At 33.3% G+C, this 13,199-nt stretch overlaps 1 protein-coding gene across 1 annotated transcript in view; it reads left to right on the top strand.

The window, feature by feature from the left end:
• Positions 1-13,199, top strand: part of DPYD (dihydropyrimidine dehydrogenase) — a 934,958-nt gene that overhangs the window by 297,490 nt on the left and 624,269 nt on the right. The window contains exon 8 of the mRNA XM_049765668.1: positions 5,384-5,471. Coding sequence (XP_049621625.1) covers positions 5,384-5,471 — 88 coding nt within the window. The remainder of the gene's footprint in view (positions 1-5,383; positions 5,472-13,199) is intronic.

Below are 13,199 nucleotides of genomic sequence, written 5' to 3'. Positions count from 1 at the left end.
CAAGGCAATCACTTTGCTTACTCTTCTATATCTATATCCCTAACTGATATCATGATGTTATATTAGGATAATGCAGGACTGGAGTGAAAGCAAAGCGGTAGGGTGTTTGCCTTGCATGAGACTGACTCAGGATGAACGTGGGTTTTATCCCAGCATCCCATATAGTCCCCCAAGGCAGGACCAATTTCTGAATGTATAGCCAAGAGTAACCCCTGAATGTCACCTAGTGTGCACCAAAACAACAACAACAACAACAACAAAAAAAAAAAGATAATGGAAAAAATTCAGCCTGTATCTAAAATTTTGAATTTCAGATTTTTAATTAGCATGAATTTATTTTTTTCATACATTATCATCGGTGCCTGTGATATTTGGTTGATATTTATATAATTGCAATGCTTTTAGATATTTTCTTCATTAAACTAGATAGTGGTTTCTCAGGTCTAAATGAATCAACTCTTGGAGCTTTGTGTTGGCTTATTCACTAATTTCTTTGTGAATATTTTATATTTATTAATTCTTTATTCCTGTCATCTTCATATTATTAATTTTATACCCCATGCACTGCATAGTTAATGCTCAGTTTTCCACCTTGAATAATAAAATCATTTATAATTATTAATTTATCTTGAATAAATCTTGATCAGAGTCCATAAGCCCTTATTTACTATTTTTCACATGTTGTAATTTCAGATACATTTTTTATTTTCTTTGTATTATTTTAAAGTTTTTAAATACCCCTTTATATATTAAGATATATAATTGTAATTTATTATTAGTGCTTTCACCTGATTTCATATCAAAGGATTAATTCTCAAGTAATAATGTAACTTATTATTTAACTGACACAGCCATGACCTTTATGCACTTTTAACATATCTTGCTTTTATAATAATATTTTACCTTTGTGGATTTTTAACAAAACTTGCTTTTATAATAATGTTTCCTTTACAAACCAGTGTAAGATGCTTTTAACTTTAGATAAAATTTAATATATCTGTGGTAATATTTGAGTCAGATGATCTTATCTTTTAGATTAAATGCTTTTACTGTGTTCTGCAAGTCAGAATGTAGGAAAACATGCATATTTTGGCCTCATCATTTTTCTAATACTCCTAAGACTCCGTTTTCAAAACAAATATAAATCTGTATCTAAATCTTGTTCAACTTTGGGAAATATGTTCTTATTCTATTCACTAATTTTTAATTATTTTTGTTTTCCTTCGTATACTTTTATACATTTTGTGAAGATTTCTAATTTTATGAAATAAGGAGTAAAACTTAATTTTTCTTTAGAAATAAAAATAGTTATAACTATTAAACACTTCAAAATATTAGTGAATTCATTAAAATAAATGAAATTTAAAGCCTCATTTTGGGAAAGAAGGAGTACACATTGTGGTGCTTGGATAATTACTTCTGGCTCTGGATCTGTGCTCAAAGATTATTCCTGGTACGTGTGAGAAACCTTATTCAATTCTGCATACCAAACCTGGGTAAACCATATGTAAGGCAAACTACCTATGCACTATCTCTCTGACTTAACACCTCACTCAATGCATTTAATAGAAACTAATTCTATCATAGTAGAAATGCATATTACAAATTATTATAAAATGCTTAAATATCAAGCATACTAATTTAAGTTCAGGTTTATATCTGAGCTATTTATTATGTTCAGAGTAATTAGATATTAGTTACTGATCTTATCTTTGTTAAATTTTGGTGGGTTTTTGTTGCTGTTGTTTTTGAGCCACACCCTGTGATTCTTAAGGATTTCTGCTCAGGGAACACTCTTGGTGGACTCTGAGGACCATATATGTACAACTGATTGAACCTGACTGACCACATGCAAGAAAAATACCCTATAGGCTTTATAATCTTTCTGTCCCACTCACTTTAAAATTGTGTTTATCTCCCCAAATAAAATAGAATTCATATTTTCCTGTGACCCTCAGTAATACAAGTCTTGTCATATTTTCTCCTTACTACTTGAGCTCTTTGTTTCTTTAGGTGAAAAGTATCCCAAGTACTTTTCAGAGGATCCCAGCAATTCAGAAAATTATATGTGACCCATTTTTTTTTTTGGCATATAGTACACTTTTAGTGTTAGTCCCTTTTTTTTCTATTTTTATTTTAACCAAAGTGGGTTACAAATCTTTCACAGTAATTTTTTAGGTACATAGCGACATTGAATCAGGGGCATTCCCACCATCAATGTTGTCCTCCCTCCCCCCCGTTCCCAGCGTGTATCCCATATCTCACTCTTTACCCCCCCGGGTTGCTAGTATAAGTGGTCCTCTCTTTCTCTAGCATGTTGTAGATTGGGTATCGATTCTTTTGTCAGATTAATTCAAAGCTTGCCTCTTTGATACAGTACTGCTCTGAACCAGTTATGCTGGGGAACACTGGGGCTACTTTAGAAATGTTCCAAGGCTGCCAGAGTTGTACTGGCGTTGTTAGGGATGAGCATTTGGAACTGGAAATCGAGCGCAATTAATATGCATGTCTAAGTAAATACTTCATTTCTTGGTGCTTGCTTTTTATATATCAGAAATGATGTTTTTCCATAGGCCTTCAAGTAGAATATGATGTTATTTGCCAACGCAGATAGTGCCAATTATATATTTTAATCTCAAGAGACATGAAATAATGATTACTATATGCTGATTCTGCAGTTGACTTACTATATGATTTTGATAAAAATGTTCTGACCTCTTTTGTACCTTAATATGATTATGTGTAAAATGAGGGTGCTGAGAGTACTTAGCACCAATTGTGAGGAATCATGAGTTCATATATGCATTATTTAGGAGAGACATGGTCCCTAAGAACTATGAAGATTTGTTGCATGCATTCTTTCACAGGGTAATTTTGTTCTCTCCAGTGGTGACTCACTTTAAAGACTTTTTTTTTTTAGAAACATGTTGTCTTTATAACTCAGAGAGCCAAGCTCTGTGCTCCCTTCTTTATGGTGATAAATGAGAGAAAATTTGGAGCAATATCTTTTACTTTAAGGAGACTATACTGACCCCTACCTGACAAATCAACTTCTAAATTGCACTCAAGTGTCTCGTCCCTGAACAATATAGGTTCATCTTCTGTTCTCTAGAGTGCATCTGTCTTTAAAGAGTCCCCAGCCTCCTAACCATGTCTAGCTTATTCTGTCCAATGTACCAGATGTTCTCAATGTAAAGAATCAATGTATGTGATGTTCTATGTATGATAAAGAAAAGAAATCAAACTGTTCACTTAACGCCATTGTGCCCAGGCAATATTCTAAATTAATTTTTATTTCCCCTCTTGCATGTGAACCATTTCTGATTCCCTTTATTCAGAAACATGATGAATAGAACAGCATTTGTTCATCAAGCTAATCACATATATCTGTGACCTTATAAATTTATTTTAGCAGTAATACTACAATTGTCACTGCTATCAGAACTACTCTTTGGTGAAGTGTTTTGTAACATGGTTAATGTCAAAGAATTATTAAGCATTAAAAATTTGAATTAAAATGGAATCTAAAATGGGCATCATCTCTTTCTCTCCTACCCACTCCCAGAATAGGATGTTATATTTGATTTTTTTCTCCTGCTCAGGGTTTCAAAAGTTTTCTGTTCTTTGCAGTTATAGCTACTATAGTTTTTACTTTGTAGAACAGAGATCCAATTGGTGAGATAGTATAACTGAGAAGTATAATAACTTTGATGATATACTTGGAAACTTTAAGGTAATTATTAATGGGGCCTCATAGGGTCTCATAATAATCTCATAGGGTCTACACTGAACTAGAATTTACTCGGTTTCCATTTTTTTATTTTTTACCTTATTTCTGTTGCTCTTCTAGATGTGTCTCAGTCTTGCTTCTCTAGGTTAAAGGCCAATAAAGAATAGATTTCAATGTTACTGAAACAAATGAATTTTCTCCTTGCCTCAATGTGAAATCACCAGGTCTATGGCCATGATTCCTTTTACAGAAGGAACTAGGGGAATCACTGGAGTTTTAATTTGACAATATATTGCAGGGTCTATATTAGGGTCTGAGCTCTCTCTGCACCCATTAGGTTCGTGATCTGAAAAGTAAATCTTGTCTGGGAACTGAGAAAATTGTTGTGTCTTCTAAGAGAGGTGATCATTCTTTTCTTCTTTACTTTCTCACTCTTTCATAGATTATGTCCTCTATCAAAATTCTTTTCATTCTGTTAGAAAAAGCCCTATTGTAACCCCAGTATTCCCTTATTCGATACATAGGCCTAGGGTCAGACTTACACTTTCAATTTTCTATGTGTATTGTACAGTTTCACTTTCTATATATTTATAATGTATTAACATTCATTATAATAAACATATTTAATAAATAATAACATAAATAAGTAATCAATAGATATATAATATATAATAATAAATAATAATCTATTGGGGGTGGATTAAATCTTGCTTGCCTGAAATTTTTAAATATATATTATATTTATTTTGACCATTTTGGCTTACATATCTTTCACAGTAGTATTTTAGGTACATATTAACATTGAATTAGGGAAATTACCGTCACCAAATTTGTCCTTCCTCCACCCCCATTCCCATCTTGCATCCCATATCTTATATCTCAATATTAAGTCAAAAAATAATATAAATTATTATTTAATAATATATAATAATAATGATAAGCACTGTTTTGTTTTTCAAGTTGTCTTGGATAATATCACAAGTCTATTACTAAGTTGATTAAGTTTTACTGATTAGATGTTAAATATATTAGCTTTTATTTTGTTACTGTATTATTAAAATAGAAAATCTGTTCTGGAATGATAGTGGAGTGGATAGGGTAGTTGCCTTGCATGCAATTGACTTGGTTCGATCCATAGTGCCCCATCTGACCCCAAGTTCCAGGACTGATTCTTGAGCACATGGCTAAGAATATGAATTAGGTACTGCGCAGGGCGAGAGAGATAGCATAGTAGTGGGGCTTTTGCCTTGCATGCAGCTAACCCAGGACAGACTGCAGTTCGATCCCCCAGTGTCCCAGATGGTTCCCCCAAGCCAGGAGTGATTTCTGAGAGCAGAGCTAGGAGTAACCCCTGAGCGTCACTGGGTATGGACCAAAAAGCAATCAATCAAGAAAGAAAGAAAAAAGAATGAGGTGTTGTTGAATGTGGCCCCAAACAAAAATAAGAAAAAAATACTACTAGCCTTTAAGTAAAACAAATTAATTTTTACATATATGAAGTTATATATATATATATAAATATATATGTTTAAAGAAAATATGCTTTTGTTTATATGTAAAATGTATGTTTGTTGAGTTTCTCTTATTTTTATGTTAACATAAAGCATTTAATTAGTGCAATGTCAGTAGATAATCAGTGAATTGTTCTTACAGATAATTTGTGATAAGAGCCTTTCAGTGGATGATATGACACTGAGCACTTTGAAAGAAGAAGGCTACAAAGCTGTTTTCATTGGAATAGGTGAGTACTTTAAATGTTTCTTTGTGATATTAAAACTCCCAGCCTCTGTAACTGCCTCTGCTTCTGCCCTTTACTGGGAGAGAATTTCGGCCAGCAGCTTTCTCTCAACCGGGACAGAAGGCAGAAAGCAGCTACAAATAATTCGCGAGTGTTAAGCTCTTTTGTGAACACCTAAAAAATTAAGCTGCAGAAGTTAGTAAAATGCTCAAGGTGCGTTCCAGTCAAGAGGATTTATTGAAGGGAGAAGCAGGGTTTTTATGCCAAGCTTCTGTGGGAGGAGTAGTAACATAGGATTGAAACACAAACAATCAGATTTGTACAAGTACAACAATTTTAACCAATGGGAGCATAAACACATTTTGATGGCGGGAAGGATAAAGAGGAACCTGGCAGGATGGGGGGAGGGGAAGCAAATTCTTAAACAAATAGCTAATTGATATTTACGCAAATACAATTTTTGTTTAGCCTATTTACCATTTAAATCTTTCTTTTGTGCAAGCAATAAGGATCATAATTTAAACTTTACAAAAACCTATCTATAATTACGTGTTTGAGAGCAGTTACAAAAACAGGTTCCATGGAAAGGTTAAGGAATCTGGTTAAGCCAGATTCTGTGTGCTGGGCTAAATTTATTTGCAGAGTTTTCAGTTGGCTCGGGGCTAAGCAAACTTTTATGGCTTGAATCAGGCGGTGGAAAATTCATTCAGAGTTCCTTTGATATGTGGGATGCTCCGTCTCCCACAAGCCTCCTCCCCAAACTCTTGAAGAGTGACTGCCATTAGACATATTTTACAATAAAAGATTTATGTATTTGAAAACAGAATGATCAGGGAAAGCACATTAAAAATACAATTTGGCGGGCCTGGAGAGATAGCACAGTGACGTTTGCCTTGTAAGCAGCCGATCCAGGACCAAAGGTGGTGCCTGCCAGGAGCGATTTCTGAGCAGACAGCCAGGAGTAACCCCTGAGCACCACCGGGCATGGCTCCCAAAAAAATAAATTAAAAAAAAATACTATTTGAAAAAATCATTTCTATTTTCTCACCGTACTATTCTCATCCATGAGCATCTCTTCCTGATATTTGTCAATTTTTGCACGAAGCTCAAAATGAGGGCATAGAGATGTCTAGATTCTGTTTTCTCATTTTCATAATAAAATGAAACAAATCAATTAAATGATAATAAACTATTTATTTTGCAATCTATTCAGTTATTCTAATTTTATAAGGAATATACTATTTTTGGGGGTCATGCTCAGGAGTTACTCCTGGCTCTGCATGCAGAAATTCATCCTGGAAGACTCGAGGGACCATATGGCACACAGGGGTCAAACCTGGGTTGTTCATATGCAAGGCAAATACCCTAGCCTTTGTGCTATCTCTCCAGCCCCTATAAGGAATTTTGTACTGTCTAAAATTTAAAACTTCTTAATCATAGTTCTTAACTCACATGATCATGGCAAGACAATTAACATGTTATTTGATTTTATATTTTTCTCAAATATTCATGGAGAATGAGTTTTGAGACATTTATGTTTGTTTTACTTATATTCCAGATAGAACAAAAGGTTGTTTACTTAAGCCTTTTGTGAATTTTGTATTTATTTTCTCATCAGACGATACAAGAATAACTATGACACAGAAACCAAAACCATTCTAAAGATTTCTAGTTTTGCAGTTTACACTCTTGTATATGGATTAAAATGGGGCCCATTACTTTAAGAAATTACATTAATTTACACTACTATTTTTGGTGCCTTCCCTTTTCACTTCATTTCCATTGTAATAGCAGGAAATGCTCAGAAATACTCTTTCAACTACTAAAATTCTCTTAATGGATGTCATGTATTATCTTACAGTGTAATTAGTTCCAAATTGAAGACTATATCTCTTTTTTGTGCAAATGCTAAATTATGAAATGACAAATTTTGAGTCATCTAGTTTGCAGATATGTGTATTGATCTTTATTTCTTTAAAATGTAAATTCTCTTATCATTATTGCTTCTTTTCTTTTTCTTTAAATATAATTATAATATGTAGGTCAAAAACCTCAATAATAAAAGGTTTGTTCTTTCTACACTTCAATTTTTAGAAGCCATATAGTTGGCTTTAATTTTACTTTCAAGTAATACATATGTCTGAATTTAACATAAAGAAATAAGATCAGTATATTTCAAGTATATTCCATTAATACCAGCGTTATTGGATCAGTAAGTTGCTATTACTTCAACAAACACATTTTCAGATAATCTTATTCAAAGTTAAATGAAAATTTTAGTTTGGTAATAGACCTGAAATACTGGTGATTTCTTTAAATAGCTCTTTAAAATTCACCATTGTGTTTTCCTATGGCAGAAATGCATAAAAGATAATGTTTCCATTAATGGAGTAGTATATGTTAATGCAGTTTTATCTGTCTCTGTGAAGTGAGTCTGCTAAGAATCTTTATCCTGAATAACCAAGATCTTGAAATATTTGCAGATTAATTGTTCAAGAAGCAAATAATCACAAAAATTTATAATAAGTAAATGGGCTTAGCACTCTAAGTGGTTTTTCACTGTAAGCAATATCTTCCATCTGCAAGCATCAATGTTTCAGCTTTTTAAAGTTTCATTCCATTTAATCCCCTTACATATGTTATTTGATAATGTTACATTTGTTCACATTACTCTATTTGACTCTGCATTGAGGTGTGAATACCACATTTAAAATGTGGAGTCCTTTCATATTTATGTGCTGTGCATTTTCATGCTGGGAAGTGAATCTTTTGACATTTTGGTGTAGTGATGTGTAGAATGCAGTTATGTTCTATTTCAGTATTTCCCAGAAAGTTTCATCTTGTCAACAACAAAAAATGCTTCTGTCTGTTGATTACAAGAATTCATCCTCCAAGAAATGCTTATTTATTTGACACTTTTGATTGTCAAGTTGGAAATGTATGACCTTTCTATTATTTAGCTGTTACTTGGACCATCTCATTTTATCACATTTTTAATTATTAACGATGCTTCTATATTGTATTTAAATTTCATTTAGTTAGTTTCTGTATATCTTTTTCTACTCAACTCAAAGGAGGAAATTTTTGAATTGTAATTCTATATTATTTGAGATTAGTTTTATCTTCATGAAATGAAAATGATATAGGACTCCATAGAATGTACATTTAATTCTATTTCATCTGACAGTGTGAACCATCTTCAGTATTTTTTCTTTTCCCATTTCATTTTACTTTTCTTAACAAAAAAGGGAAGCCTAACAGGAACTTTCTAATTTTTTAACTTATTGCCTAAAATATACATATATCCATTATATTTATCCTACTGTCTCCAGTCTGGACATGTAAAAATGCTAAACAGAAGAGGACACTGGGAAGTATTGTTCTTAGATATGTAGACATATGGCTCATTAAATTTTTACTATAATAAAGGGCATGGAAGATAAATATATGTAGATATAGAGGTAATAAGGTCCTGTATAATTGTTTACTATTAGACATATGGATATAATATTAAACAAAATCAGAATTTTCTTCTGATTATTTTATTGAACAAAACCAGAATTATTTTTTTCCTATTTCATGTTGTTTAATTTAATATAGTGTGATAATATAAGTGAAAATGTTTCATTGTTAGGCCTTTGAGAGTCCACTGAAGATTTCTCATTGTGTACATATCATTGTAACTTAGAGTTATTTATTTTACCTGTGGGAGGTTTATTTTCTTTTAAGTTAGAATAAAAAATCAATGAGTTAAAGTGCTGTAACTTTATGATACATTTTAGTAAGATAATTATATTGTCTCTGAAAAATAGAAAATTTTAAAACCTAAAATTTATCTATTTTTATTACAATAAAAATGCCTACATATTATGCTACTGCCATTATTCAAAATACTAGAATCTATGGCAGAAGACTTTTTAAAAGCATTATTTGGTTTATGACCATATTTCTTTAATCTTTCATAGAACTGATTGCTTAAAGACTAAAATGTATGTTTTACATGATTTATAAAAAATAATTATTTTTAAACATACTTTTGGAGTTGGAGAGATAGTTATGCACTGTACTCAGTTCTGGAGAGCATCTAAATTGGACACATAATCCCTAATTACTATTTCTAGGTCACTTCTATATAGTTTTTTTTATTTTAATTTGTTTTCTATTGTTTTTTAGACCACACAAGTAATGCATAGGGCTTACTCCTATCTTAGGACTTAGAAATCACTTCTGGGAGGTTTGGGGGATCAATCATATGTAGCTCTTAGGATCAAACCTAAGATTCCAGGCATTCAAGGCAATATCCCAAACCACTGAGCTATGTCTCTGGGTCCTAGCTGTTTTGTTTTCTTTCTTCTTTTTTTTTCTGCATAATATAACTCCTGTTCTTTACTTCATTGTCTGTATAAAAAAAGCATTTAAAGAACTAAAGTCCACATTGTTATGTTCTTTTCTCTTGTGGGAATCTAGATTAGACTTTAGTATAAAAACTATGTTTTTGCCCGTATTTTAATTGGCATGTTACATGTGTGTTCCCTAGAAGTTAATCTAATAGAGGCTGAAGAAATTATTTTATCCATTGATAGAGTTAAGTGTCTAAAATTTATGAACACACAATAGGGACACTGTATATACTGCCCTATTTGTTGTAAACAAGATTTGAATCAATTTGTTTAACAAAAGTAAGAAATCAAGATGTAGACAGTCCAACTTTTGCATCAGTTCTTATACTTCAGGAATGTCCCAGTTCCATCTACTTTTTCCATAATATAATTCTTGGTAAATTTGACTTTAAAATGCTTTTAGGATTGCAGCTTTACGTTTGCAAAACTGCAGAACCATATCCATGCTTTATATTTTTTTTTTGGGTCAGGCCATGCAAAAGTACTTTAAACTAACCACCCAATCCATAGGTCAGATTTGTTTGTTAGCTTTTTGCAAAACTGGTCAGCGTTCATGGGTAAAATCCCCCTGGTTCTGAGATGAAAAATTATTCCTGGAAGGCTTGGGGGACTAAATGGGATGCCATAGAAGGGTCCTCAAACAATTCACTGTCCCTCAGACCATTGGAGGGTCTGACTATAGTAAAAACAAAACTTACGAACGAATTCTTTTTTTTTTTTTAATATGTAGGCCAGACTTTTTTTTTTTAAATGAGGTAGCAAAGTATTTAAAGGATCAAAGTGATGCAAAAGACTATCTTACATTTGGGGAAAAGCAGGTAAAGAGGTGGTGTGATACAGGTCTTATGCTTATGTTGGAAGTACAGGTTTTCCCATTGTCTTTTAGGTTTTTCTTGTGGTGTGTGGGTTCCCAGGCATCTTTCCATCCCATCCCCTGATCTTCTTCAGATTGGCAAATGATTTGCGGCAGGGAGGTCCTGGAAGAGTTCTTGCATTGAGGATACTTTTAGACCTAAGTCCGGTTTCAAGTAACAGTCCACGTTAGGGGGAATTGGTAGGGAGGGCCGTGCAGCATGAATCCGCAGGGGAGTTGGCTGCCTTTTCTTGCAGGAGACGAGGTGTGGGTTTGACTGGGTGTCCTCTCGACTGGGTGCTGTGTGGTGGTTCGTTGGGGTAGGAGGTCAATCTTGATGCCTAATAGATTAAGGACTGAGGGTGGAGAGTTTTAATATGGCGGGAGGTCTGTATGGGATTGAGGGGTGAAGGGATAGTTGGATTTCCAAAGTGGGGAAAGGGGAAGGTATATGGAAGGGGTAGGAAGGGAGAAAAGAGAAAATACCTTAGAAAGAAAGGGAGAAGAGAAAAGGAAAAAAGTAAAGAGAAGAGTAGAAAAGAAAAAAAAGAAGAGAAAAAATAAAAAAGAAAGTGAGAATAGAGGAGAGAATAGCAAGGGAATGCTAGTTTGCTTGAATGTGTTCAAAGAATAGAGCGTGTAGTTTAAGTCTGTACATCTGTTACTGCTTCCGTGGTCTGACTGGTCACGTGCTTCAATTCCTAAAAGAAGGTGTAACCTAGAGATAAAGTTGTAGTTAAAGAGTTTTCTCGGGGCCATCTGGTAGTGCAAGCTAGGTATGGTATCTCGTGTGGTATCCCGCGCTGCCATCTTAGTTTGTCCGCCATTTGTATCCAAGGACGCCTGGAGAAGGCTGAAGGAAGTCGCCGGGGGTCATGAACAAATTCTTATGCACACTGCATATATCTTATTTTGCAATGAAGGAATAAAACAGATACAAATACATATGTGGCCCGCGGGCCATAGTTTGAGGACCACTGCAAGATAGAACCCAGGTAGCCCCTCTCCTCAGTTGGCCTCATGCAAGGCAAATGCTCTACCTGCTGTGCAATTAATTGCTCCAGCCTTTAGGAAGATTTTTTTTTAACCTAGAAATAATGAATTGATTTTGAGCTGCAAAGAACTTCAGAAAATGGCCAGAAAACTTATTTTTGGGAGGAGAGTATAAAGGACACAAATATTCTTGCCTGCCCCATTCACATAGAAATTATTTTCATGTACTCAGGCATATGTAGAGCTGGGGTTGAACCAGGGTCAAGTGCATTAAAAGCAAGTACCATACTCATTGTACTATCTGTCTGACACCCTACTCCCTAAAAACTTTTAATGATATTTATGTCCCTAACTAAATCAGAGCTCTGCTAAGACAAAAAAAATGAAGGCTAAATAATAGTGTCTTAATTCTGAATTAAAAATAAAAACTTTACTATTGGTTAGAAATCCTGAAGATTTTCAGAATACCGTTTTATGCTTTTTATGTACATGACAGTATTCACCGCTGAAATTTCACTTCTGTCCCACAAACTAAACAGTTCTCTATCCATATTCATTTTCCTACCAACCTCCCATTATTTTCTGCCATTATTATAGTTTTCACTACTTACTAGTTAATTTCTCTTGCACCAATTTGTTCACTTAGGTTATTCATACTTCACTTGAATGAACATATTCATTTATTATCTTTCACCTTAAAGTCTGATGTAACATACATATTTTTTTCAAATTCATAATTTCATCTTTTGAAGGCAGAGTTGGATCCACTGAGTCTATTATTTATCCTGTTATCTAACAATGGTCATTAATTATATTTTTTCATATTTTGACTATTGTGAGTATAGTAAAACTATGAACCTAAGAATGTGTCTTCTTTCTCAATGAATCTTTTCATAGCCTTCATATAAAATCCTGGCTAAGTTATATGGAATTTCATCTTATTTTGGAGAGTAGGTACTGTGGTAGAGCAGAGATAGTTGTTTTCCTGACTACTCAGAGCCACTCATGACATTTATGCAGAGATTATGTAGTGCTAGGAACTGAACCGAGGTCTATTACATGCAAATTGTGTGCTCCAGACCTTTCTGCTAGTCTCCAGTACTGAAATTTCTATTGTTTTTCTTTTAAGAAATTCTCATATTATTCACATAAAAATATACCAATTTCTATTCCCATCAATTTTGTGCCAGTTTCTTTTTCTATACCATCTTAAACCATTCTGTACATCTAAGTAAATCTTTATCACAAGTATGAGTGAGGTGATAATTCATTGTAGTTATTTCATTTGCATGCTCAAGATACTGACATTGAATTTTTCATGTATCTATAGCCTAAATGTATGTAATTTTATAGATCATAGAATTATCTATTTAGGTTTTTGTCCATTTATACATTGGTTTACTTGTAAAAAGTTGTTTCTTCATTATATCAAACCATATTTATTTATTCTTGCATTTGTTTCACTTGACATCAAAGCTAAATTTC

Source organism: Suncus etruscus, chromosome 19, assembly GCF_024139225.1.
Source record: "Suncus etruscus isolate mSunEtr1 chromosome 19, mSunEtr1.pri.cur, whole genome shotgun sequence".
In the NCBI taxonomy this organism is placed as follows: Eukaryota; Metazoa; Chordata; class Mammalia; order Eulipotyphla; family Soricidae; genus Suncus; species Suncus etruscus.
This window is presented reverse-complemented; position numbering and strand designations above follow the sequence as displayed.